Source organism: Trichosurus vulpecula, chromosome 2 (assembly GCF_011100635.1).
Source record: "Trichosurus vulpecula isolate mTriVul1 chromosome 2, mTriVul1.pri, whole genome shotgun sequence".
NCBI classification, from domain to species: Eukaryota; Metazoa; Chordata; class Mammalia; order Diprotodontia; family Phalangeridae; genus Trichosurus; species Trichosurus vulpecula.
In genome coordinates this window covers 60,628,123-60,652,617 of record NC_050574.1, presented here as the reverse complement: position 1 = coordinate 60,652,617, position 24,495 = coordinate 60,628,123, and the positions used below count along the sequence as shown (strand labels likewise).

The 24,495-nt window shown below is 43.9% G+C and overlaps 1 protein-coding gene across 1 annotated transcript; it reads right to left on the bottom strand.

Annotated features, from left to right (window-relative positions):
- Positions 1-362: 362 nt before the first annotated feature.
- On the bottom strand, positions 363-22,529 carry CATSPER4 (cation channel sperm associated 4). Its single transcript, XM_036743742.1, has 10 exons — positions 22,458-22,529; positions 21,985-22,059; positions 21,563-21,706; positions 17,842-17,943; positions 16,517-16,614; positions 16,109-16,229; positions 15,584-15,717; positions 5,145-5,328; positions 1,255-1,475; positions 363-618 (listed from the first exon to the last, which is right to left on the bottom strand). Exons 1-10 carry the CDS (start codon positions 22,527-22,529, stop codon positions 363-365), a joined length of 1,407 nt encoding a protein of 468 aa, XP_036599637.1.
- Between the last annotated feature and the right edge of the window lie 1,966 nt (positions 22,530-24,495).

The window sequence follows — 24,495 nt, the reverse complement described above, 5'->3', positions numbered from 1 at the left end:
AAGGGCAGATGCATCTAAGATCACATACTAAGTAGCAGAGCTGGGATTGGAGTTCTGGTCTTCCTACCCCAACTCCTGAACTCTTTTGGGGATACCGTTTTTCTTCAGCCTATGTGTCTTCCTGGTAACAGACCTGACCTCCCAGTCTTCCTGGAGTTTTCCATCCCTTACGAATACCACTTGACAGCATGATCTCAAATAAGTGCTTTTAAATTGTTTCGCTTAAAACCTTCCAATTTTCCAAGGATCCAGGGTACATAACCCCGGGCAAATCACTGAACTTCTTTTTGCCTTAATTTCCTCATCTGTAAAATGGGGGGTGGGTTTATTGGGGTCCGTGGTCTCTAAAGCCTCCTTCAGCTCTAAGTATCAGCCCATTTGGGAGGTCCCCTCTTCCCAGAAGGACGCAATACTGCTGCCTGGAATTTGGGCAGGGGGAAGGGCGGCCCAAAGTCAGGATGCCCATTCACCTTTTCCTTGCTCATGAGCCTGGAGAGGACGTCTTGGCTGCGCAGCGAGGTTGAACTTTCCTCAGAAAAGCTCCGGATCCACTTTCTTTGTAGCGTCTCTTCTTCTTGCTCCTGGTTAAAGCGGATGGAGCGAACCTCTTCCACAATCCTGGAGTGATAGGGATGGGGATGGCGGTGGACGTGGGGGTCGGGGACAGGAGACAAGAGGACGAGGGTGACCGCAACTGAGGATAGGGAGAAGTCCAGCCCAGCACCCTTCTCAGCTAAGATAGGACGCTTGGGGAGGAATGAACGCGATCTAATGGGGCTCCCTCAATTCATGAACTAAAAGAGCCTCTCCTCCTACCCAGTCATCCGTACACCCCATCCCATTCCGGCCGCCCACCTTTAAGGACACTCCCTCCTTGCAGCCTTCCTGCTCCCTCCGGGAGTCTCCAACCCTTACAGACTTGCCCTGCTTCTCCTAGGTTACCTCCCCCCATCCCCTCTCCCAAAGCCTTCTCCACCACCCCACCACCCCACCACCCCACCATCCCTTTCCCAGGCCTCCCCTTTCCCTCCCAGGGCCACCTTCCCCTCTGGGTAGCCATGCAAGATAAATCTTCTCAGAAAACTTTCCTCCCAGCTTGGATTCCGGCCGCAGAGGCCTAGTTACCCTCCCCTCCCCCCACCTTCCAGGTCCCCTCCCCCCTGCGCTCCCTCTAGGTCCTCTCCTCCCCCTGCCCCTTCTAGGTCCCCCCTCCCAACCCCTTGCAGATCCCCTCCCCCCCAATCCCAGGCATACTTGTTGAGCTCCTCCCGGATCTCCTTGTAGGCCTGTAGGTTCTCCTGGATGCCTTCGAGCACCAGGCAAAAGTTGTCGCAGGTGTACTCCGACAGGTTCTCCATCGGCCCCCCAGACAGCGGCTCCAGCTTGGTCGCCCCGCCCCAGTCAGCCATGCATTCCCTACAATGCACTAGCTGAATCTCTGGTTTGTCGTCGCTTGTGTAATCATCTTGACTCACCTAAGCACAAAACAATCGCATCCCACGTTTTTATAGCAGCCCTCTCCTCCCCAAAGCCCCGAGAAGTAGGCGGGGGAGTGGTGAATTGTATGCCCATTTTAGAGGTGTGGAAACTGAGATTCGCCCGAGGTCACCGGGCAGCAAAATCACCAAGGCTGGAGGTCACCTTATACAACCCCTACCATAAACAGGAGTCCTCCGAGCCGTATTCTAGATTTGTGGGGATCCAGCCTCAGCTGGGGCCTGATGGGAAAAAGAGTTTGCATAGCTCCTGGACAAGTTGATTCACTTTGGGATCGGTAGGAAGTTTTTTCCTTCTATTAGGTCAAATTCAACCCCTTTGTTACCTTTTACCTGCTAATCCTGGTTCTGCCTATGGAAAAACACAGAACAAAGCTAATCCCTTTTCAAAATGGTGACACTGCAAATATTTTAATACAATTATTGTGTCCTTACTAAGTTTTCTCTAGAATATACCTCTCTTCCCAGTTCCTTCCACCTCCCCAGTAATTATTACTACCTGTCTTCTACACACTGTTTCTATTTATACGCACTTCGACTGATTACATGAACTTTTCTGACTCATTTACCATGCCATTCTGTTGACTAATATTGAGCTTGTAGCCCACTAAAACCTCCAGATCTTTTTCAGAAGGGCTGTCTAGCCACTACACTCTCATATTATGTATTATACTTGTGAAATTGAGTTTTTGAGCCCAGGTGCAAGACTTTACTTTTATCCTTATTAAACTCAGCTTGATTAAGTTTGATCCAATGTTCCTTCACGTTTTCAGATGCCAGTCCTATTGCCCAGTCTGTTAGCTAGATTTCCTAGTTTTGTGTCACCTACCCATTTTATAAGCCTGCCATTTATGTCCTCATCCAAGTCAGTGATAAAAATGTTAAAGAGTAGAGGACTAAGGGTAAAACCCCAGTACGATCCAAGTTGACACTGTGATATTTTGGAGGGTCTGTGATCTCACCAATGCGGGCAGTCCTTCCAATGGTGCAGGTGGCTATACACCCATGAGTGCTCATCATGCCAACTCCTGTTCATATTCTCCCATAACTTCTCAGGAGTTGCACCAAATCTACTGGAGGCTATCCACTAGGTCTCTTGATATCACATGGGTGCTAAAATGGTACATGGGCTGTCCATTAGTCCCTCAGTCTTGCCACGTGGCTTGCCTTCTCTGGCCATGCATCTCTGTAATATGTCCTTTATTCTGCTTCTCCTGCAAAATTTGTCATTGGCAATAAGTTTCACCTTACTCAAATCTTCCATGTACCTTTCCATTGTCCTTCAGGTATTCTAAAATTTAAATATTTGTAAATTGTGGTGCTTCATAATTTGCACCCAGATAGCAACATTGGAAGATATTGTTAAAATTTTTGATTTGGAGAGAATGTCGTAGTTGTTAAGAGTACTACAGTTTCCAAATGTAATCTAGGCCCTCCCCTCCCCTTTCCCTCCTCTTGTTCATTCATTGCCCATCTGCAGTGTCACTTAAAGAGGAATGCTCAGTGGACCAGCTCTACAGGCTGTCCATGAAACTGCATATCAGACTACAGGTATTCTTCATCCACTTGGTTTTTTTTCTAGTAGGAATGGTAGGCTGAACTCTTGAGAGATACTGGATCTCATTTAGTAATCGCTGCCATATTCTGGGTACTTGACATATTCAACACAAGCTCATCTACAGACAGGACCATGTGGAAGATCTTGTTATCTCTAGGGGATCCCTCTTCAATCTAGACTATATGCTAGAAATCCTCCTAAAGTATGGGATGACGGCGTGGATAGGAGCAGAGTGTAGAACACAATAATCGTTTGTCCCCTGACTAGCTCAAAGCACACATGGAGTGTTGTGTTTGGTTCTGGGCGTTCCATTTTAGGATATATGGCCTGAAAGGTGCAGAGCATACCTGATCCTATGGCCCTTGTTGTTTGCTAACTATAAAAAAAATAATTCTGAAGTGCAAAATGCTACCTCCAACAAGGTGTTTTCTGTGCATATGTTAATAAGTTATACTAAGATTCCTTGAAAGAGGTCACAACAGAGATTACCTTTCTCAATGACCCTTTCTGTGATCATTAATATTAAGAAAGGCATAAAATACAGAAACGTGTGGCCATCAAAGAGTTTTGCTCCAAAATGGTCACAATTCCTGCTCTCGAGAAGCTTACATTCTAATGAGGGTGAGAAGACAATATATAAAGTGGAGCTAGAAAACTGGGGGAGCCTACCCATGGGACAGCATGGTGTAGAGAGGACCAGGGTATATGTGGAGGTTCCTGGCGAGATGAGGTGAAAGTTCACCTATAGTTGAGCATCCCCAAGGGCAAAATCCAAGAAGCTTCTGATAGGAAGAGGAGGATGGCTACGGTGTAGGTAGCATGGTGTGGAATGTATCAGTTTAAGGGTCATTAAACATTGGTCGTTGGACATTTAGAGTACTAGCAACTAGATGAATGTTTCTAGACAGTTCTCCAACTATGGGATTCTTAGCCCCCTCTGTTTCTTTCTCACAATCTTGCCATCATCACTGCGAAAGCAGAAAGTAGCTAAACAGAATTAAAGATCATTCTGTATTTATTTTCCTTTGTTTCTTGGGTTATCGTGACCAAAGAATTCATCCCCAGATAGCAAGCCTACTTAGAGTTGAGCCTCTCTAGACTTAGCCAGGCTAATCCTCAGAAAAAAGACACAGCCTGTTGCCAAGACCGTGATAGAAACCTTTCCTCATAGTAAAACCAGCCAGATTTTGCAGTTCCCCAGCATATCTTCTCAGAACCCAGGGTGGCCTCCACTCCGTGATGAGGCATTAGAATAAGACTTCATGGAGGCAGCAAAGCGCCTTCTTGTCATCATAGATCCTTTCATCGATATTTTTTTAGACCAGTTGTTCAACCAGTTCAGAATCTAATAAGTGTCCAAGCCAGGATTTGAACACAGTCCAACGTTCATTCCACTACACCATTATGCCTCTTAACGATGGATTTGCCAGTCACTATAGCCAGAGGGAATTCTAGGCCTTGGGATAACTGTGGTGATTATCCTGGTTTTTTCCCTCCTCTGTGTCCTGGTCAATATTTGTTCCCTCAATCGGTAAAAACTGGTGGCAGTAGCAGCAGCAGCAGCCAATATCCACACAAGCCCTGCTTCCCCAAATCTTGGAAGACATGACATTATAGGATTTGGAGACAGAAGAGACCTAATCCTAAATTAATTTCTAACCCTTCATTTTATAGATGAAGACACTGAGACCTGGAGATAAGTGATTTGAATTAGGTCCCACACCTGCCTAGTAGGGAGTAAAGCAGGGATTTTAAGTCTTAGTCCCAATGCCTTGACCACTACCTAGGTTTCCTGTCCAGTCCTACTTCCTCTGCAGTTCATCTATCCTCAGATATATCCTTATCCCTGAAAATCCAGAATCTGAGAAAATAAACTCTTTGGAAAATGAGACTCTTGGGAAAATTAAGACCCCTTCATTCTCATAACCTCCAGGCTTCAGAAACCTTTCTCATGACCTACAACTCTGATTCTTAAGTATCTTGGTTCCTGACTCCAGGGCCCAGAATTAGTGATTTGCTTATGGTGTCCTCCCTCCCGAGGGAGCCCTAATGCCCAGATCAGGACAAATCCATTAAGGATCATCACTTACCTCCAGGTTGGTTAAAGTATTCATGTCCGGCTGCTGCTCCCGTTCCTGCTCCTTCATCATCTGTTCCAGGTTCGTGGTGATGACAACCACCAACAGGTTAATGCCAATGAAGGCACCAAGGGTGATGAAGATGGCAAAGTAAACTGCACCCCCGATCTCTATCCCGATTTCCCTATTTTCCATCCTGGAGAAAGCAGGGATCCCTTGTCACCTTGCATCCCTTCCCTGAGTAAGGGTCTAGAGATTCTTATATGCCTAAGCTTGGGGAAGGCCAAAAGAATTCAGGAGGCTAGTCCAACTTGAAATGAAATGGGGGAGAGGGAGTATTGAAAATAGCTTGAGTTTATGTCATATACCTCGATAAACTCCAAAATAGATTATGACCTAAATATAAGAGGTCACATCATCAAAAAATAGGAGAATAGATAGAGGTACCTTGCAAAATATGCTAGGGAAAGAATTTCTAACTAAACAGGCAACATATATATGTATATGTATATATATATAAAATCATAGAAGATAAAATGGACAATTTTGATTACATAAAATTGAAATATTTTGTGTGAACAAAAGTAATTCAACTGTAATTAGAAGAAAAGCAGTTAATTAGGAAAATCTTTTCAGATGTATCTCTGAAAAAAGACTGATATATAAAATGTATGGTGAATTGATTTTAAAAAAGTAATATTTACAAATAAGAGCCATTCTCCAATAGATAAGTTGTCAATGGGTACAAACAGTTTTCAAAAGAAGAAATTTAAACTACTGATAGCCATATAAAAGAATGCTCCAAATCACTACTTAGAAAAATAAGAAAGAACTCTAAGTCTTCACCTAATACTTGTCATCCTAGCAAAGATGACAAAATAGAAAAAAAAGGTAAATGCCGGAGGGGCTGTGGGAAGACAGGAACGTAACTGTGATGGAACTAGGAAATAGTCCCACTAGTTGGGGGGAAACAACTCAGAATTATACTAAAAATGTCACAAAACTGTATGTTCCCTTTCACCCAGCAGTACCACTACTAGGCATGTACCCCAAGAATGTTGAAAGAGAGAGAGAAAGATATGAGATGAGAGAGAGAGAGAGAGAGAGAGATGAGAGAGAGAGATGAGAGAGAGAGATGAGAGAGAGGGAGAGAGAGAGAGAGAGAGAGAGAGAGAGAGAGAGAGAGAGAGAGATGAGAGAGAGATAAGAGAGAGAAAGACAGAGAGAGAGAGAAAGAGAGAGAGAGATAAGAGAGAGAGAGGGAGGGAGGGAGAGAGGGAGAAAGAGAGAGAGAGAGAGGGAGAGAGAAAGAGAGAGAGAGAGGGAGGCAGAGAGAGAGAGAGAGGGAGATAGAGAGAGAGAAAGAGAGAGGGGAGAGAGAGGGAGAGGGGAGAGAGAGGGAGAGAGAAAGAGAGAGATCTTATATGTAAAAAAAATTAATAGCAGCATTTTTTGTAGTAGCAAAGCACTATATCAATTTGGTGTGCACCCATCAATTGGGAAATGGCTTAACAAATTGGAGTCTATGAATGTGATGAAATATATAACTATGTTGTCAGAAATGATGAACATGAAGATTTCAGAGAAACTTGGGAAGGGTTGTATGAACTGATGCATAACAAGGTAAGCACAACCTGGAGAATAGTTTATATGATGATCTTAATGAAGTAAAAGGGGAAACTATATTGAAAGACCTCTGAACAGTGCGATGTACTCTCATGACCTTGGGTAAATTTCCTAACCTCTCTGAGCCTCAATCTCCTTATCTGTAAAGTGAGGCAGTTAGGCTGGCTGATCTCTGAGGTCCCTTCTCAAATCTATGTTCCTATGATTCTAAAGGGACTGATGGTGAGACTTGCCTCCCACCTCTGAACAGAGAGGTGGTTGCCTAGGGGTACAGAATGAGGCATGCATTTCTGGCCATGGCCAGTGTGTTGATTTGTCTTGCTTGATAGAGTTAATTTGTTACAAGGAAAGGTTCTTTTTTTTTTTTTGGCCAGGGAAAAAAGTATATGCAAGTGTGCATGTCTGTGCATGTGTGTGCATGCATGCGTGTGTGTGTGTGTGTGTGTGTGTGAAGGTGGGGAAATGGTGGTAATGTAAAAAGCATTAATGAAATATTATTTAAAAGAAAATTGTTTAGACATTAGGGGTCAACTGTAGGCAATATGTTAAAGATAAATTGGTCCATATGCCAACAGAAATTGTGCAATGGAGTGGAAACAAAATAACCAGCAGGAATGAAAAAGAAGTTAGCCCCCACCCCTAAAAGCAGTCTATGGACCTGGAAGGAATTGAACAAGGTTCCTTCATTCCTTGGAAACCAGGCATTTAAGTGACAAATGAGGGAGACCTTAGCTCTGTTCTTCCTTCAGGCTTTATTCCTTTGGCCTGGAGGCTTCCTCAGTCTTTGTCTGTGGTCTTAGCATTCCTCCATGAATGGGACAGATAATTGTGAAGACTTCACAGGGTATGTCTAATGGAGAGGTTTTGGGATTTGGCCTTGTAATTTTGGAAGGCTTGCCCTTCCCCCTCTCTCTCTCAGATGTTAGAAGATAATGAACTTCCTGTGAGCTATTTGTTCTCTGTTCCAGGAAGGGTCTCTCCTCCCCGCCACCTCCGCCCCCGCCATTTCTTCTCCTAGACTTTCAGATGCCACCCTGGCAGTTGAGTTCTGATAGGGAAAAAACCTGAATGGACCGGATCAATCTTGGTCCTCTGTGTAGTTTTTGTGCCTAGACTGTAAGCCCACCTCCCAGCCAATGGTGAGAAGGGATAGAGGTGGGTGGGAATCTTTTCATTAAGAGTATAAATTGGGACAGGTTCCCTTTTACCTCACCTCCTCCATTACAGAGGTGTGCCCAAATCTTGCAAGGTTTGTAGAATAAATTTACTTTGTTTCTCTCAAAGATGTCTCTCCTATTATTTAAAAATTCTGTCCCATACAGATTTGGAGGTCCCCCCGAGATTTGCACTCTCCATGTGGGCAGGCACCAGACTCAGGGCTTAGCCAGCGTGGGCATGGGAGACTTCTCTGACAAGCTGAGTGCCTGAGAGCAGGCCTGGTCTCACTGGAGAGTCACAAACTCGGAGGAGAGGAACTCGGAGAAGCAAAGTAGAAAGGGGGAAATTTGAGTGCACTATGAGCTGAGTGGAAATCGGCCGGCCGTGAAATTTTCAGTCGAGAACAGTCATACGCCATGTGACCGAGGGTAGGTCCTCAGTGTCCTCTGTCTTTGTGATCCAAGAGTGTCGACTGACAGATTTAAGGACTCTGAGAAGACACTCGGGGACTGAGCTAAAATTGCGAGGTCTTAGGAAAAAAAAAACCAAACCACCTGGCCTTGGAGTGCCAGGGGATTGGAATTTGTGGGGTTTCTAACCCGGAGACAAGGACGACCTGTCTCGTGTAAATTGGTTGCAAATCTCAGTGCTTGGACAGCCCTAATGTGCTGTACAAGTAGAAAGGAATGGCCATAGAAAGAGCTCTTAATTTGACTCAGGTGGGGAAAATGGGTTTCCCCTGGTAATGTTGGAAGTGGGTCTGAATTCGAATTTGAAATTGTTCACGTGAAATATCTGTCTGACTAATGTTTTGTCTGTGTTTTTTTTTTGTTCTATGTTCAGGTAAAATGTTTAACTCTAGAAGACTGAAATGGGCTCCTTTGGTATGAAAATTGTTAGCTAAGGAATCAGAGCTGAAGCTGCCAGCCGGGAGGGCTGGGGGGTCTGAATTAAGGGTTGGTTAGATTCTAAAGGGAAAAAAATCTGTGTATTTTGTATTGAGTTAGCCTATCTAACATCAGGCAAGTGTTTAAACTGTAGAGGAGAAGTAAAGGGGTCTGTATGAAAAATTGGATGACCACTTTAAAGAGGCTCAGTGGTCTGCTTAGGATGTGATCAAAAGTGTTGGTCATTTTCACCTTTAAGTTTTAAGGTGAAAAAGAAAGCAGCTCAGAAACGGAAAAGCTGGGTGAGTATGTAATTTATTATTTACTTGAAATGTTTGAGGTAGTTTGGGTCAAGATTAGGGAAGAAAGATTGAAATTGGGCTGAAGAGGCTAAAAGTTAAAGTAAAATTTGGGAAAGAGAGAGAAACTTGTATAAAGGAATTTAGGTGTGGGGGTCGAACTGTAGCTGAGTCCACGTGGCTCTGGGTCCATGTGCTCTTGGCCACCCCCTCCCCCCCACTCTACCTTAGAAGACTGGGTGTGTCAATCAGGAGCTGAAGCTAAAAGAAACTTGTAACTTGATTGGGAAATAGGGAGTGATGAAAGGTTGTATTGAATTTCTGGGTATTTACTATAAGAAAGATTTTGATTTGTATAATCATTAAGCTTTGCCCACGTAAGGTATTACTGAATTTTGTTTTCACGGAGATTATATAAAATCATGATTTGAAGCCATATCCTAATGGTTAGGAATAGGAAAATTAGCATGTCTAAAAGGCTGGCTCCTTTTCTCAAAGGGACTGCCTGGCCCAAAGTAATTTACCTGTGGCTGAGATCTTCAACTCACCTTTGTCCATCCTCCTCAGCAAGTGAAAGGGATTCCCCTCTCTTGCTGAGGCAGAAAAAGGGAGGGGAAACAGAAAATATTTTAGCTTGGTCAAACCCATGTGCTCTTAAGGACCACTCCCTCTTATCTTTCTTAGGAGTCCAAAAGGTTTTTTTTTGGAAGAGAAGTGCCCGCACCCTTTCCCCTTCATAATCCTTTTAGGCATTTTGTTAATTGCCAGTATGCATAAGATGAAACTTGGAGAAAGCAGGGTACCAGATTCAAACCTGGATGGTTCATGAAAGCAGATAATGATATGAAATAAAGTTTTTCTTTTCTTTTATAAGTTCATTCATGACCAGGCAAATATTCCTAATGCTTGGGCCAGAGGTAGTGGGTGCTGAAGAATATACAGCTAAATAAATAAAGTGTATTTAAGATATTAATGTATTAATATATGTTATGCATGTATTTATATGTTAATGTATTAATATAGAAATACCAGAAGTAATAGGATCAACAATTCCTATATGTGATAATCTGGAAATGCAATTGATGTCATCTGAAACTTATTGTTTCTGTATTTCTAAAATTATATTGTATTTCTAAAATTCTCTTAGATTGTGAAGTTTGAGAAGACCATTATGTGATTTTAGTCTGATTTTGATATATGTGAATTGGGTGCTTTTAAAGGATGTGATGAAAATTTGGTAATTTTAAACTGTCATATTTGGTTTAGAAATGTATTCACCTAGACTGAAATAAGTAGTTCAAATTTTACATACATAATAATGTTTAGGGCATTATTACATTTCTATAGTATAAATCTTGTTAGAGTTGTATTAGTTTAAGAAGTTGGACTATTGCTGTAACCTAAGAAATTATAACTTCCAAGTTTTGTCTGAAAGTTCAATTGAAATTATTTTTGCTCTAAATCAAGTATTTATACAAAGGCCTTGTTGGGTCCTCTTGTAATCTCTGTCAATTCAGGATACATTGTTGTAAGAAATGGGAGGAGGAATTTTGTTTCCACAGAACTAAAGGTGTGCTTCCCCGCCCTCCCCCATCCCAGCTTTAGCAGAGACCAGGCCTCAAGGTCGGTCAGGTGAGAGGTCGGAGGCTTGTATGCATGTGCATGCTTTTTGAGAAGGCAGTCTGGGGAATTAGAGAGGCCAAACCCACTTGAACCAGTTCAAGCTTATCTAGGGTCTGGTCTTGGTCAAGAATCCAGGCCTAGTGATTTGCATAATTTGCATATGTTAAAGAGGGAAAGTGGGGGAAGTAAAAGAATGTAGTTTAATCTTAAACTAAGACAAGGAAAATCTAATTAACTTACTTTTGCTTCTGTATCCTTATTATCCTATCTATATAAGCTGTATAACCTAGGAAAACTATGTAAAAAATAAGGATTGTAAAGTAACCATAACTCTAGCAGGAGTGGAGGGAATAGTTACCCCTGCTCCTGCAGCTGTATCTGTGTGAGTGTTCCCATGAGCACTACACCCGCTTTCTCGAGGAGCGTAATAAAATGCCTTCCTCTGCCCACTCTGGTCTTGAGTTCTTTGGGTGAGAATGGGCAAATCACATGGATCTTCCTAAGGTCAAGTGAAGGGAAGCAATAGGCAGCAGAAGCTCGCCGGGCTTACTCCTGGATCTTGTCTTGGGGTGTCCTGTGATCCCCACTGCGGTGTTAAGAGGGCTACCACTCCAGATTCCCTTGGGGAACCCTGTGGCCTGAACAGCCTTCTTAAGGGGACATCACTTGGGACTTCCAGCCCTGTCTTGGGAGCCTTGTGATCTTACTGCCATCCTAAGGGGCCATCACTTGGGTCTTCCTTAGGGTCTGACCCCTAGGAGGCCCTGTGATCCCCACAGATTAAGGGGGGAGCTACCACTTGGGTCTTCCTCTGGGAGTCCTGTGGTCTGTACAGCCTTCCCTAGGGATTATCACAGGGTTCTTCCTCAGGACTTTGGCCCTGCCTAGGAAGTCCAATGATCCCCAAAGCCGCATGTTCTCACAATTTGGGAAAGTCCAGTGATTCCCAAAACTATGTTTCTCACAATTGTGAACTGTTAAAAATGTGGTTTTATAAACAGTAATCTTTTTCTTTTACAGTGGTAAGAGTATTGGGCCTTAGAAATTAAAATGTTACCACTAGTGATTAAAACAATTGCTCTTATAATCTAGATTAAGATTAAGAATTGTACTTAATTAAGAAATTGAGGTTGTTAACTGAACCATGAACTTTTGGATATTCAATCTTGTTTAAAAGTTTTCAGTGTAGAGGGATTCCTATGCACAAAGCTTTTAAAGTCCTGGTAAACTTTGTTATTGTGTTAAAGCTAATTTAATTGGGTATGTAATGTATAGAAACTAAGTGTTATCCCCATTACAACATCTTTTTGACTAAAGAATTTTGTGATATCTAGAAATTCTGTAATAACAAAGAATTGAGTTGTTATAATACTTTGAAAAATATAGGGGTATGATTTTCAAGCCTGTATCATCTAAAGATATATTTATGTATGTTAATCTGGAGGTTTATGGACTAATTTGTGATTGCATATTGGGAATTTGAATGAATCCCAATGTTTAAAGGTTATTTTGCTTTAAGAAGAAGAGAGACACATCTCATTTTAGAGCTGTCCAAATAATTTTTCTTCATGAAAGTTTAGTGACAATCACTGTTTATATCAGGATCAATTTTAAACTATTTTAAAAAAGGGAAAATACTTTTGAAAAATGCTCTGTAAAATCTTTTTGTATAATTTTCAGAAGGCCTGCTGAATTTCTACCTGTAAGCTAATTGGTTGCAGTTCAGACCTGCAGTTTTCCAAGTTCTGGGTGAGAACCTTATCTGTAGAAGTCTTGGGGGAGGGTGGTTAAAGCATGTGTTTTATGTACCCCAAGAAAGGCCCATTCAATATCTTATTCTACATTTTTGAGTAAGGAGGCATTCCTTACTCATCCCCCCCTTAGTTTAAATAAGAAGAAAGTGTCCTACCTTTGCCCGCCTGTCAGAAGGGAAGGAAGGGGGAGGGGCAACAATTACTGGGATTTGAGTTTTTACTGAAAGAAAGAACAGTAGGGGTCAGAAGCCTCCAAACCTGGCTTTTTAAAGTCAGCAAAAGTGATGGGTTTTTAGGATAAGATTAGGTTTCGAGGAGGATGTGGGTCTTAAGGATACAGTTTTTATTAGTGAAGCTTGCCATCTGAGGGGAAAGAACCTACCCTCAGGGGGAGATGATATGGCAGATCTCTTTAATCAGAAACAAGCAGGTAGCAACAAAAGGGAAGTTATCTGCCAAAATCTGTTACCATTTATGGGGAAAAATGGAAAAATTGGATAAATGCAAATATGTGAAATCTTGTTGTTTTTAATCAAAGAACTAGTTACATTGGTACTCTTGTATAGCCAAATGAAAGATAATATGGTTTCTAAAGTATTAATTGGAATAATTTGGGGAAAAATGGAAAAGAAGTTTTATGAGATAATATTGTTTACAAATGTAAGGTTGAATCATTATCCCATAGACTAAGGCTGGGATTTTAAAGTTATATTGTATCTATGTGAGATAGAGTTCTTAGATGTTTTAAAGTGATAAAAGAGCAATTGGGTATTAATACAAATAGTGTAATTAATTATTGGAACTAAATCAGAGACATCTTCAGTTTAGGGAAAAGAATTTCAATGTAAGTCTCTTTAGGAGAGATAAGTTGTAGAATATTTCTTTATTGATGGGAAAAGTTAAATGTGGATTTGAATTCATTCCATAGTCTAAAACATAAAGATAAAGTTATATGGTTCAGTTCTTTCAGATCAGGCATAATTAGAGAAGAATAGGAAAATAGAAGAGAAACTGATGCAAATGTGTTAGAACAAGAACTTATGATCTTAATGGGAAGACTTCATGAATAAGGGAGGAAATGCGCACAAGCTATTTAAAGCTAGTTGTAAGGATGTTCCTGAAGCAATGTGAGATTATATTCAATCTTGCCATTCAAAGACTTAATGGGACTGTTAACTGACTTTTTCTGAGCCTAACTCCACTTGTGAGCATCCAGGAAGGCTGACCCAAGATGCCAGCAGCCCTGTGGGAGGGCAGGCATGAGCTGCAGGTATGATTTCTTGGCAAAGTTGAAGGGGCAACTGTTCAGCATGTGCTGAGGTGGGATCCTTTTGACTTGATTCTCTTAACTGAAGCCTGGCAGACTAGGTCTGGCTCAATGCAGCTTGCAGTTTGACATAACTTCTGCCTGGAGTTGATAGGAAGCTGGGGAAAATATGGTTCCCTTACTCTGAGTCCCTACTCTCTTGGTGGCAAATTTCTATAATCAGAAGGTTTTGTAAGTACAGTAAAAAAAATCCATTAAAATATTGATTATGGAACATCTTAGATTACTATAGGACTGGGAGTAGTGTTTTTGTATAGGTATAAGTTAGATTTTCTCTCAGTAATGGTATGGAGATAATTAGGTCAAGGGCTTGTGAAAATATTATTTTGCTATTTGGCTAATATCAAGCTTGTCTAAAGCTTTGTTACAATTAGTAATGTTAAAAGAAGAATGGCTTGTGGTTTATTCTGTAAATGCCATCAAAGAAATATGGCATGACAAAAGTTTATGATATTGTATGTACTGTGATAAAAATTGGTTATTTAATGTGTTTATGTATGTACTGGAGTCTATTAATTCCTTAAGTGAAATATCATCCTCCTGGTAAGGAAATTAATAATGAGTGAATGTAAAATATAAGAAAATGGATTCTGATGTGAATTTCTTAAACAGAACAATTGGTCAAGGTTCCAATTTTGAATTTGTAAAATGATCAGGGTTATAAGGATTAGAAATGGTAACTTAAAATTGTGCTAGCGTGACTTTTGTAGGAGAATGGACAGAAAGCTGGTTCCTATAAGAAGACAAGAGGAAGGTGCTGGGATGCTGTGCTGAGAGCAAATGCCAAGAACCAGAAGACTTGATGCTCCCTGCTGGACAGCTATACAGGAAAAGACTTTTTGAATCTTAAAGGGACAATTGCATCATCGTTTTGCTTTTGGGTCTCTGTATCTGTATTTACAAAGGGAACTTCCCCCTTTGATTTGTCAATGCGTGGGAGATTTTTGAGGAATGGAAACCTTAGAAAAGGGTAATGTGGACGAAACTTATATCAGCAATGATGTGTGAAGTCTTCAGATTAGTATAAGAAGAGGGAGGATTGAATGGGATGGATAATTGTGAAGACTTCACAGGGTATGTCTAATGGAGAGGTTTTGGGATTTGGCCTTGTAATTTTGGAAGGCATGCCCTTCCCCCTCTGTCTCTCAGATATTAGAAGATAATGAACTTCCTGTGGGCTATTTGTTCTCTGTTCCAGGAAGGGTCTCTCCTCCCCGCCACCCCCCCCCACCCCCCCACCCCCGCCCCATTTCTTCTCCTAGACTTTCAGACCTGGCAGTTGAGTTCTGATAGGAAAAAAAACCTGAATGAACCGGATCAATCTTGCTCCTCTGTGTAGCTTTCGTGCCTAGACGGTAAGCCCACCTCCCAGCCAATGGTGAGAAGGGATAGAGGTGGGTGGGAATCTTTTCATTAAGAGTATAAATTACGACAGGTTCCCTTTTACCTCGCCTCCTCCATTATGGAGGTGTGCCCAAATCTTGCAAGGTTTGTGGAATAAATTTACTTTGTTTCTCTCAAAGATGTCTTTCCTATTATTTAAAAATTCTGTCCCATACATCCATACATCCACTATGTGACATGGTAGAACCCCTGGAATCATGTTTGGGGTCAACTCTAGGCCCCAGTCAAAGGTCCCTCACCATCACCCCATTCTATTCTATTCTATTCTATTCTATTCATCATAGCTTATAGGACATTTCTCTTCTCAGGGAAGAGGTCCTGTGCAAGGCCCATCCCCATCCCACATCTCAGGCGGGCCCATTACTTTACTTACTGAAAATCCTTATAGATGTCGACCCAGCCGTCCTGGGTGATGCAGATGAAGAGGGTATAAAGGGCTACTTTCATGTTCTGGAAATGTTTAGGGACCATGGAGCCGAAGAGGGTGACTCCAAAAACAGAAAAAACCTACAAAGAGGAAGGGATTTGGAGCTGGAAGGTGCTCAGAGATCGCCTGTTCCACACCCTTCATTTTCAAAAGGCTTCTTAAGCCAAAGTCTAGAGAAGGTTGCAATAGCATGTTTGTGTGGGTGTTCTAGGTTCAAGTGTTTTCCTCACAAAACCCCTGGGAGAGGGATAGTATTAGTATTATTACCTCCACTTTGTGGATGAGGAAAGGGAGACTCCAGGGAGTAAAGAGATGTCACATCAGGTATTTGAACTGAGGTCTCTTGACCCTAAGAACAGCGCCATCTCCACAGGCTTGGGCTAGAGGTGGTTTTAGGAAGGAGGGTAGGGAAAGGGTTCCAGAATGGGAGAAGGTCCCCCCCGCCAAGAGGGCTCCAAGGAAGGGACTGACCAGCATGAAGAAGAGGATGAGTGCCATGATGTTGGCCATGTCGGGCACAGATTGTATAATGACATGCAGAATCCGGGCCAGGGGTTCCACCGCCATGCACACATGTACCAATCTCAACGCCCTGAAGAGGAGAGAGGGGAGGATCGCTCAGCTTGCTCCATCCTCTCCTCGCTCCCTCCCAGGAGAGGGTCCCCCCTCTCTCCAGGTCATTCTCCATTATCTCCATTTGGGGCGGCCAAACAAGCAGGTGATCCTCAGCTCCTCGACTCCCCTTCCCATCTACTCTCTTGCCCAGACATCCTTACCCTCACCCCACCTGCAGGTGCCCCACATCTTCTCCCTTCCTCTGAAGCCCTAGTTCTCAGTCTGTAGAGCAGCAACTCTGGCTGGTCCTTTCATCCCACCTACCTCAAGGTGTAAGCGATGGCGATGGCACCGAACACTTCAAAGAAGAGGCCCAGCATCAGCAACAAGAGGATGAGAAAGTTGAGTACGTTCCATCCATCCTGGGAGGGAGGCGGGAAGGAGGCAGTGGTCAGAAGTAATCACCTAAGACCCAACTTCCCTGCTCCTCAACAGATGTGTGATCACTGGCCCCGTGCTATTTACTACCACCCCCAGCAGGCGCCCATGCCCCATGCTGCTGTGATCTGCAATCTCAAGTCCTGTTGGCATCAGAGTTTTGATAACCATTGAGAAGAACATCCAACTAGTTCTGGATACTCATACAGAACCAGCATCAGGAAAAAGAGTCGGGGTCAGAGAAAGAAGTTGCCCAGGACCCTGGAAGTAGTGAGCATAACCCCATCATTGTTTCTTTATGGGTTTATTCCACCTGGTCTCGGGGGTGAAGGATGAACAAAAGTAATTCCAATCCATCCCCTGCTCAGTTGTCCAAGTGATGTTCTCCAAGTGCAGGTCTGACCTTGTCATCCACCTATTCGATAAACTCCAGTGGCTCCTAATCACCTCCAGGATCAAAATCCTTTTAAAGCCCCTTATAATCTAACCTGCACTCTACCTTTCCAGTCTTCCCCACCCCACACTCTGTGACCCAGTAATGCTGTCCTTCCTGCTGTTCTTCAAACCATATACTCCATCTCCAAACTCCATGCATTTCTCATCCTCAAATCTGGAATTCTCTGGATCTGCACCTCCCTGGTTTCCTTCAAGTCCCAGCTAAAATTCCATTTTTTGCAAGAAGCCTTTCCCAATCCACCTTAATAATAGTTCTCTCTCTCTCTCTCTCTCTCTCTCTCTCTCTCTCTCTCTCTCTCACACACACACATACACACGCACACACACACGCACACATACACACACACTACATTCAATAGACAGATATTTATATCCTACCAATTGACACACTCACAGGCATAAAGACCACTCCCAACAGATGGACAGATGGACGCACACAGATATACAAACAGTCTCCTCTCCACAGACAGACACGCAGACCTAAAGGTACTCACCCTTCAGATAGACACAGAGACACAAATCAGATACTCATACATATAACACTCCAGAGATAGATATCTACTCACAGACATAAAATGACCCCTCAAAGAGACATACAGACATACCCCACCCCACCAGAGCTGGACACACATCCATTTCAAACAGCAGAGACAACTGCTCACCCCAATACCCATGCACTCAGTCATACAAAGAAGCCTTCAGCATGGTGGAGCAGCGATTGTGTTTGGGGGCTAGAGGGACGGGATTGAAATCACCTTCCAGAAGATCCAAAAGCCGTTAAACCAGCCAAGCAGAATCTCACACATGAGAATTGTTAGCACGATGTCATCTATGGTGGAGAATAACTCATAGTATTTCTACATGGGAGGGAGAGAGAGAGAGAGAGAGAGAGAGAGAGAGAGAGAGAGAGAGTCAGGCAGGCCTGGGAGTAAAAGGGGAGATGTGGCTCTAGGGTTCAAGGGTGGGGGATGACAGGAGTAGGGATGACGAGACCCTTAGGTCTGGATTGGGTGAAAGAGGAGAGAAGAGGGAGGATGTCTCTAGTCATCCCCACCTCCTCCTTCCACTATATGTTTCTTAAGACTCAACCCTAGGTAGCATAGTACAGGACAAAGAGTGATAGACTTGGACTCAAAGGACCTGGGTTCAAATCCTGGCTCTTCTACTTACTATCTCTTGGCCAGGTCTCTCTTTCCAGTATTACATCTATGATTCTAGTGCTGGAAGAGAACTCAGAGTTCATTAAGTCCAACTTCCCACTCCCCGCCACCCCCATTTAATGGATGGGAGAAAGGAGGCTAGATATGGCCTGGCTTAAGGGATTTGCCCATGATCATATAGCTAGTGAGAAACAGAGCCTAGACCTCCTGACCCCAAATACGATGGTTTCCCCCTTTTGTTCTCTCCTGCTTGGTACTACTTTCACCTGCTCTCCCAGCATCAAGCATCATCTCTAAGCAGGCAATCCCCAAACTCTCTCCCAGCACTGACTCTCCTCTGAGCTATCCATAGATCTGCATCTCCAGTGCCCCATGAGACACCTTCACATCTCCACCCACATGTCCCAAGCTGTATCTATCACCTTCCCCTACCCCATCCCCAAACCTGACTTTCCTATCTCTGTCTATGACACTATTACCGCAGTCTCCTGAGCCAGAAACCCCACTTTGGCTCTCCCTTCCTGCTCACCATGCCCTCCCTGCCATCTCTTGCCCTTCTTAAGTGTTACTCCATTTGTTCCCTGACCTACTCCTCCTTGACCCCTGTCAAACCTTTAGCCAAGGGGTATGCTAGTAAACGTTTTTTAATAACTGGCTTTCTGAAGGAAGAAAAAAACAAAACAAACATGAATTATTACTATCTTCTCCGTCACTTTCTTAATCCTACACGACCAACAAAACAAGAAATCAAGCCCTAATCTGTTGTGATTTTGTAGGTGTAAAGGCTCCCCCTGAAATCTGAAGAATCAGTCTCTCCCAGGTCTGTTGGATCTGGCTCTGGTACACACCTACCTTCAAACCAGTTTTCCCCAATCTTCCCTATTACCAAGGGAAGAAACTGGTTGGGAATTGGGGTGGGGTGGTAAAAGAGAGGGGCAGTAGCCTTGCTAACTTTATTTTAAGAGTAGATGGCAGGCCTGCCTTGGAGTCAGGAAGAACTGAGTTCAAATCCTGATTCAGATACAGTATCCAGATGACCACAGGCAAATCATTTAATCTCTCAGCACCCCAGGCAACTGTGCAAGATCGCAAGTTGCAGGTTGGTTTCCAGCCTGAATTAGTGGAAGGTAACTCCACACTGGGAGTTACCCATGCCTATGAAATCACAAATCCAGACCAAACTAAAAATATTCTAGTCGTGTTATCTGAAGGGAAAAAGGGGAAGGAGAGGAGAAGCTAGGGTCCTTTGTCACTGGAACTGCCAGACACGGGTGGAAAAAGTTAGCCACGAAAAGGTCATACCAAAAATAGGATACCAGATCAGAGTGACCAGAGAATAAACTTGGGATACCAATAAATGCTTCAAAACAAGCAGTACCACCCCCAACTGGAGCTTGGACTGGTTAATTAATATATGATAATGATTGTAATGAGGGCAAACAATAGAGATGGAACATTGAACATTTATGTCCAAATAATTCATGAGGGCGGGGGGGGGGGCAGTAATGGCTATGAGCATTGTGGGAAAGGGAGGAGGGGGGGGTGTGGCTTCCTAACTCTGAGATGCTGTATCCAGCAGGGAAGTGAGACTCACTATGGACAAGCCTCGAATTCAGTGTCAGAAGCTTTTATCCAGAGCCATATAGGCTCAATAAAATACTTTTCTAAGTCATGGGAACATAGATTCCAAACTATCAGGGACCTTGAGAGTACATCAGATCCACTCCCCTCATTTTCTGTATAATGAACTTAGGGCCAGGGAAGTAAAATTACTTGCCTAGGGTCACATAGCAAGTTAGTATCTGAGGACACGATTCAAACCCAGGTGTTCCTAATTCCACTAGAACACTTTCTTCTTTACAGTAGCAAGCCATCTCTGTAGCTATGTGTTTTGCCACAAAGGACACCTTCTCCCTAATGGTACCATAGAATTGGAATTGGAATTGGAAGGGTCCTCAGAAGCCATCTGATCTAACCTCATTATTTTTACAGTTGAGGAAGCTGATGGCCAGAGAGGCAAAATAACTTCCCCAATGTCCCACAGGTAGGAAATAGAGTCAAGATCTGAACCCAGGTCCTCTGAGTTAAAATCCTGTTTTCTTCTTACTCTACTATCCTGCCTCCTCTTGGTCTCTCCAGATCCTACTTATTCCTCAAGGTTCACTTCACAGCTCATCTTCTCCAGGAGGCCTTCTCTGTCTTCTTCAGCCTGTCTCTGATGACTGCTCTACAATTTTGCCTAACGGTGATTGTGGGCACTTAGCATCCAGCACCTAGTGGGGTTCACATGCCTCAGTCTTGTCACTCTTATGAGATAGGGAATTCCCTGAAAGTAAGAACAGATGTAGCATTCTCTTTGCTCTTCTCTCACAAATTTGAGGCTTAGCTAAGGACAGTAGACACAGAAAATGCTTAGTGAAGTCTTTTTAGGTGGAAAGATGAGAGTAGATTTATTTATCCATCAGTGAATGGATGAGGGAAGAAGAGATGAATGCAAAGAAACATAAATGGAGAATGATAGATAGAAGGAAGGAGAGGTGGAGGAAAGAATAAGGGGAGGGATAGATGAAAGGATGAATTAGGAAAAATGAATTGGGAAGGAGTGGATGCAGGGTGAAATGAATTGGGAAGGGAAGTATGGAAAGATGACTAGGGATGGATAGATGAGGGATGAATGAGGGATGGTGATGGGAGAAATAGATGATATAATCGAGGAGGGTTGAGTGGAGGATGGGAAGGAGTGATGGATGGGGAAGGGATGCATGAAAAGAAGGATAGATGACAGATAAATAGATGATTATAGGGATGGCTGGATGACTAGATGATGCAATGGGTGGGAGAGAGATGAGTGAAAAGGAATGAACAGGGAAGGATAGATGGAAGGATGACAAAAGAGAAAGCTGGATAGAACATGCTATGCGTGGGAATGAAAAGATGAAGAAATAGATGAGTAGAGGAGCTATGGAGGTGCTATATGGGAATGGAATGGAATAATGGAATAAGCATTTATTAAAGCCTACTATGTGCCAGGCACTGTACTGAGTAGTTTTTTCTTCAAATATTATCTCTCACATTATTATCCCTGTTTTACAGATGAGGGAACTGAGGCAAATAGAGGTGAAGTGATTTGGCCGGTGTCACACAGCTAGTGAGTGTCTGAGACAGAATTTGAACTCTGGTCTTCCTGACTCTAAGCTCAGTGTACTATCCACTATGGTACCTAGGTGCTTCATGAGAAGAGGGATGGATGGGGGATGGAAAGAAGAGGAAGATCCTGGGTATCAGGAGGGTCAGCAGTGGGGTCCTTTGGTCCCACCTGGCCAAGGTAATCGTTAGTGCGCGCAGCGATGCTGATGGAGTTAGCCAACAGAAGCACGGCCAGGAGCATCTGGAAGGCTGGATGTCGAAGGAGCTGCTTGATGTACATATAAGTGATGAACTCCTGCATGTCCCAGGCATCCTGAGGACAGGGAAAGCAGGGACATCACTGTGAGAGTGGAGGGAGCACTGGGGAGAGGCAAGGTTACAATGGACAAGGTCACTAAAGAGGGAATCCTGGGGGTGGCACGGGGCAGGGGTGGGGGGGAGGGGGCTGCAAGGGGCAGAGTGCTTGAATGGGGGTGTCACTACGGAAGAAAGAGGGTAGGAGAATCACTGGCCAAGGGACCGATGGAGTGGGAAGGTGGAAGGTGGAGATGTCATTGCAGGGGTCCTGGTCACTTTAGCCCAAGGCCTTACTCTGCTAATTGTGACCTCATGACGGTTGATGAGCACTTTTTCCTCTGGCCTTCCATAGGATTCTCGCAATCCAATCTAAAGGTGGGAAAGGGGAGAATTCACTCAGTATCTAGACCTGGGTGGGGAACCCGCAAGCAGCCTCAAGGCCACATGTGGCCCTCTAGGTCCTCAGGTATGGCCCTTTGACTGAGTCCAAGTTTTACAGAACAGATCCTTTTATTAGGGAGATTTGTTCTGTGAAGTTTGGATTCAGTCAAAGGGCCACACTTGAGGACCTAGAGGGCCACATGTGGCCTCGAGGTCACAGGTTCCCCACCCCTGATCTAGACTATGACAGGGGATGCATCATTCCCACGGGGAGGTCCTCCATTCCAATCCCCTTCTCGCCTCCTCTTTCATTTTTCCTTCCCTCCCTCAATCTCTCCCTCTTCCCCCACCCAGGACATCTAGCCTGAAGTGTCAGGACCACCTACCCTGCCTAAGTTCACCGGCCTTCCTTGGTCCTTTGCATTCCAGTGTGTCCACTCGGCTGTATTCTGGTACATCCTGCCAGCCTGGCCCAACACCTTCACAGAATCCCAATTCCAAGAATTCTAAACCAGCCTTTCTAGGCCACCTCACAAAGGGGGCCCTGTGACTATGTGCATTCCAAACTCTCCAAGACCCCCTCACATGCCACAGGGCTATCTGAAGGGACAGAAGGCCAGCTTGGAAGTTGGGGACACCCAGATCAAGACATCTCAGAACACAAAATGACTCATTTCTCATCTCCTAGGTCTAGAACTAAATTTGAAGAAAATAGAAGGAGTTCTTTCCTGCATCTCATAAGGTTCAGAGAATCAACATAGCCTCCTATCCAGAGCTAGAGAGAGAATCTTCTGTCTTGAGATAGAAGTACCCTAAAGAGATCAGGTAGATTAACAATCTCATTTCTTAAAGGGAAGAAAGCGATGCCCAGAGAGAGAAAGTGACTAATCCCAAACCAACTATGAGCAACAAAGTGGATTCAAACTAGGATTCAAACCCACTTATGACTTCAGAACTAGTGTATACTTTCCACTCCATCTCAGTGCCTCTAACAGGACAGATACAGGGCCACCTCTCTCACCCTCGGCCCCACCCAAATTCTGTTCACATGGTAGAGTGAAATGAACTTCAACACCCCACTCTCACTCACCCCCATATCCAAGCTGTTGCCAAGTCTTATTACTTTTTGTTGTCCAGTCATGTCTGATTCTTTTTTTGGCAGAGATACTGGAGCAGTTTGCCATTTTCTTTTCCAGCTCATTTTACAGATGGGGAAACTGAGGCAAACAAGACGAAGTGGCTTGCCCAGGGTCACACAGCTAGGAAGTGTCTAAGGCTGGATTTGAACTCAGGTCTTTCGGACTTCAAGCCTGTGCTCTATCCACTGCGCCACGTAGCAGCTGCTTGACATTTCTACCTCTCTACTTATATGCCACCTTCTCTAACTCTGCTGCCACCAAGATACACACCCTCAGCACCTCAGGCCTAGACTATAGCTATAGCCAGCTGGTTGGTCTCTCTCAATCCAGTCCATTCTCCACTCAGTTGCCAAAGGAAGTGATCTTCTTTCTGACCAATTGGTCAATCGACAGAAATGCTTATAGTCAGATAGGGAGGTCAACCAGACTGTATTCTCCCTGATCCAAGTTCATGTCCAAGCTGCTAGGGAAGACAGGGCCTCAGAAATCCCAGACAGGGCTCTGGCTCCTTTACAACTCATTCCCAGCCCCGGTCTTTTCAGTATGCACTCCACCTCCCAAAGGACAGGCATGCCATAATTCAATTCAGGTCAGAAAACATTTATGAGACACCTACTATGTGCCAGGCACTATGCTAACAGCTGGAGATACAAATAAAAAAAAAAAAGAAAGACAATCCTTGCCCTCAAGGAGTTTGCAGTCTAATGTGGGAGATGCAAAAGGAAGCCGAAAAGTATGGGGAAGGAGGCCATGGCGTGGGGTACCTGATATTCTGAGGAGCTAAAATGAAGCGGAGCTGCTGACAGAAAATGGAGAGTTGTCTGGAAAGTTCTGAAATCTCTATTAAGGAAAGCTTTGTTTCAGTCATGTCCGACTCTTCCTAGCCCCATTTGAGGATTTCTTGGCAAAGATACTGGAGTGGTTTGCCATTTCCTTCTCTAGCTCATTTTACAGATGAGGAAACTGAGGCAACCAGGGTGAAGTGACTTGTCCAGGGTCACACAGCTAGTAAGTGGCTGAGGCTGGATTTGAACTCATGAAGACGAGTCTTCCTGATTCCAAGCCCAGGGCTCTGTTCGCTCACTGCATCACCTGGCTACCCAAGGATGGCCTTGGGAGGAGCTTCTTGCTCCATACTTCAGCCCTCCAATCAGAGGGGAGAAGCATCTGAGGGAGCTAAGAAGGTGTGGGGTATTTAAAACTGAGTCAATCAGTATGGTGATCCCCTTCTCCTGGGGGAGGCACGATTAGTCTGCTGATGGAAAAGGGGGAGTTAGCCTGGAGA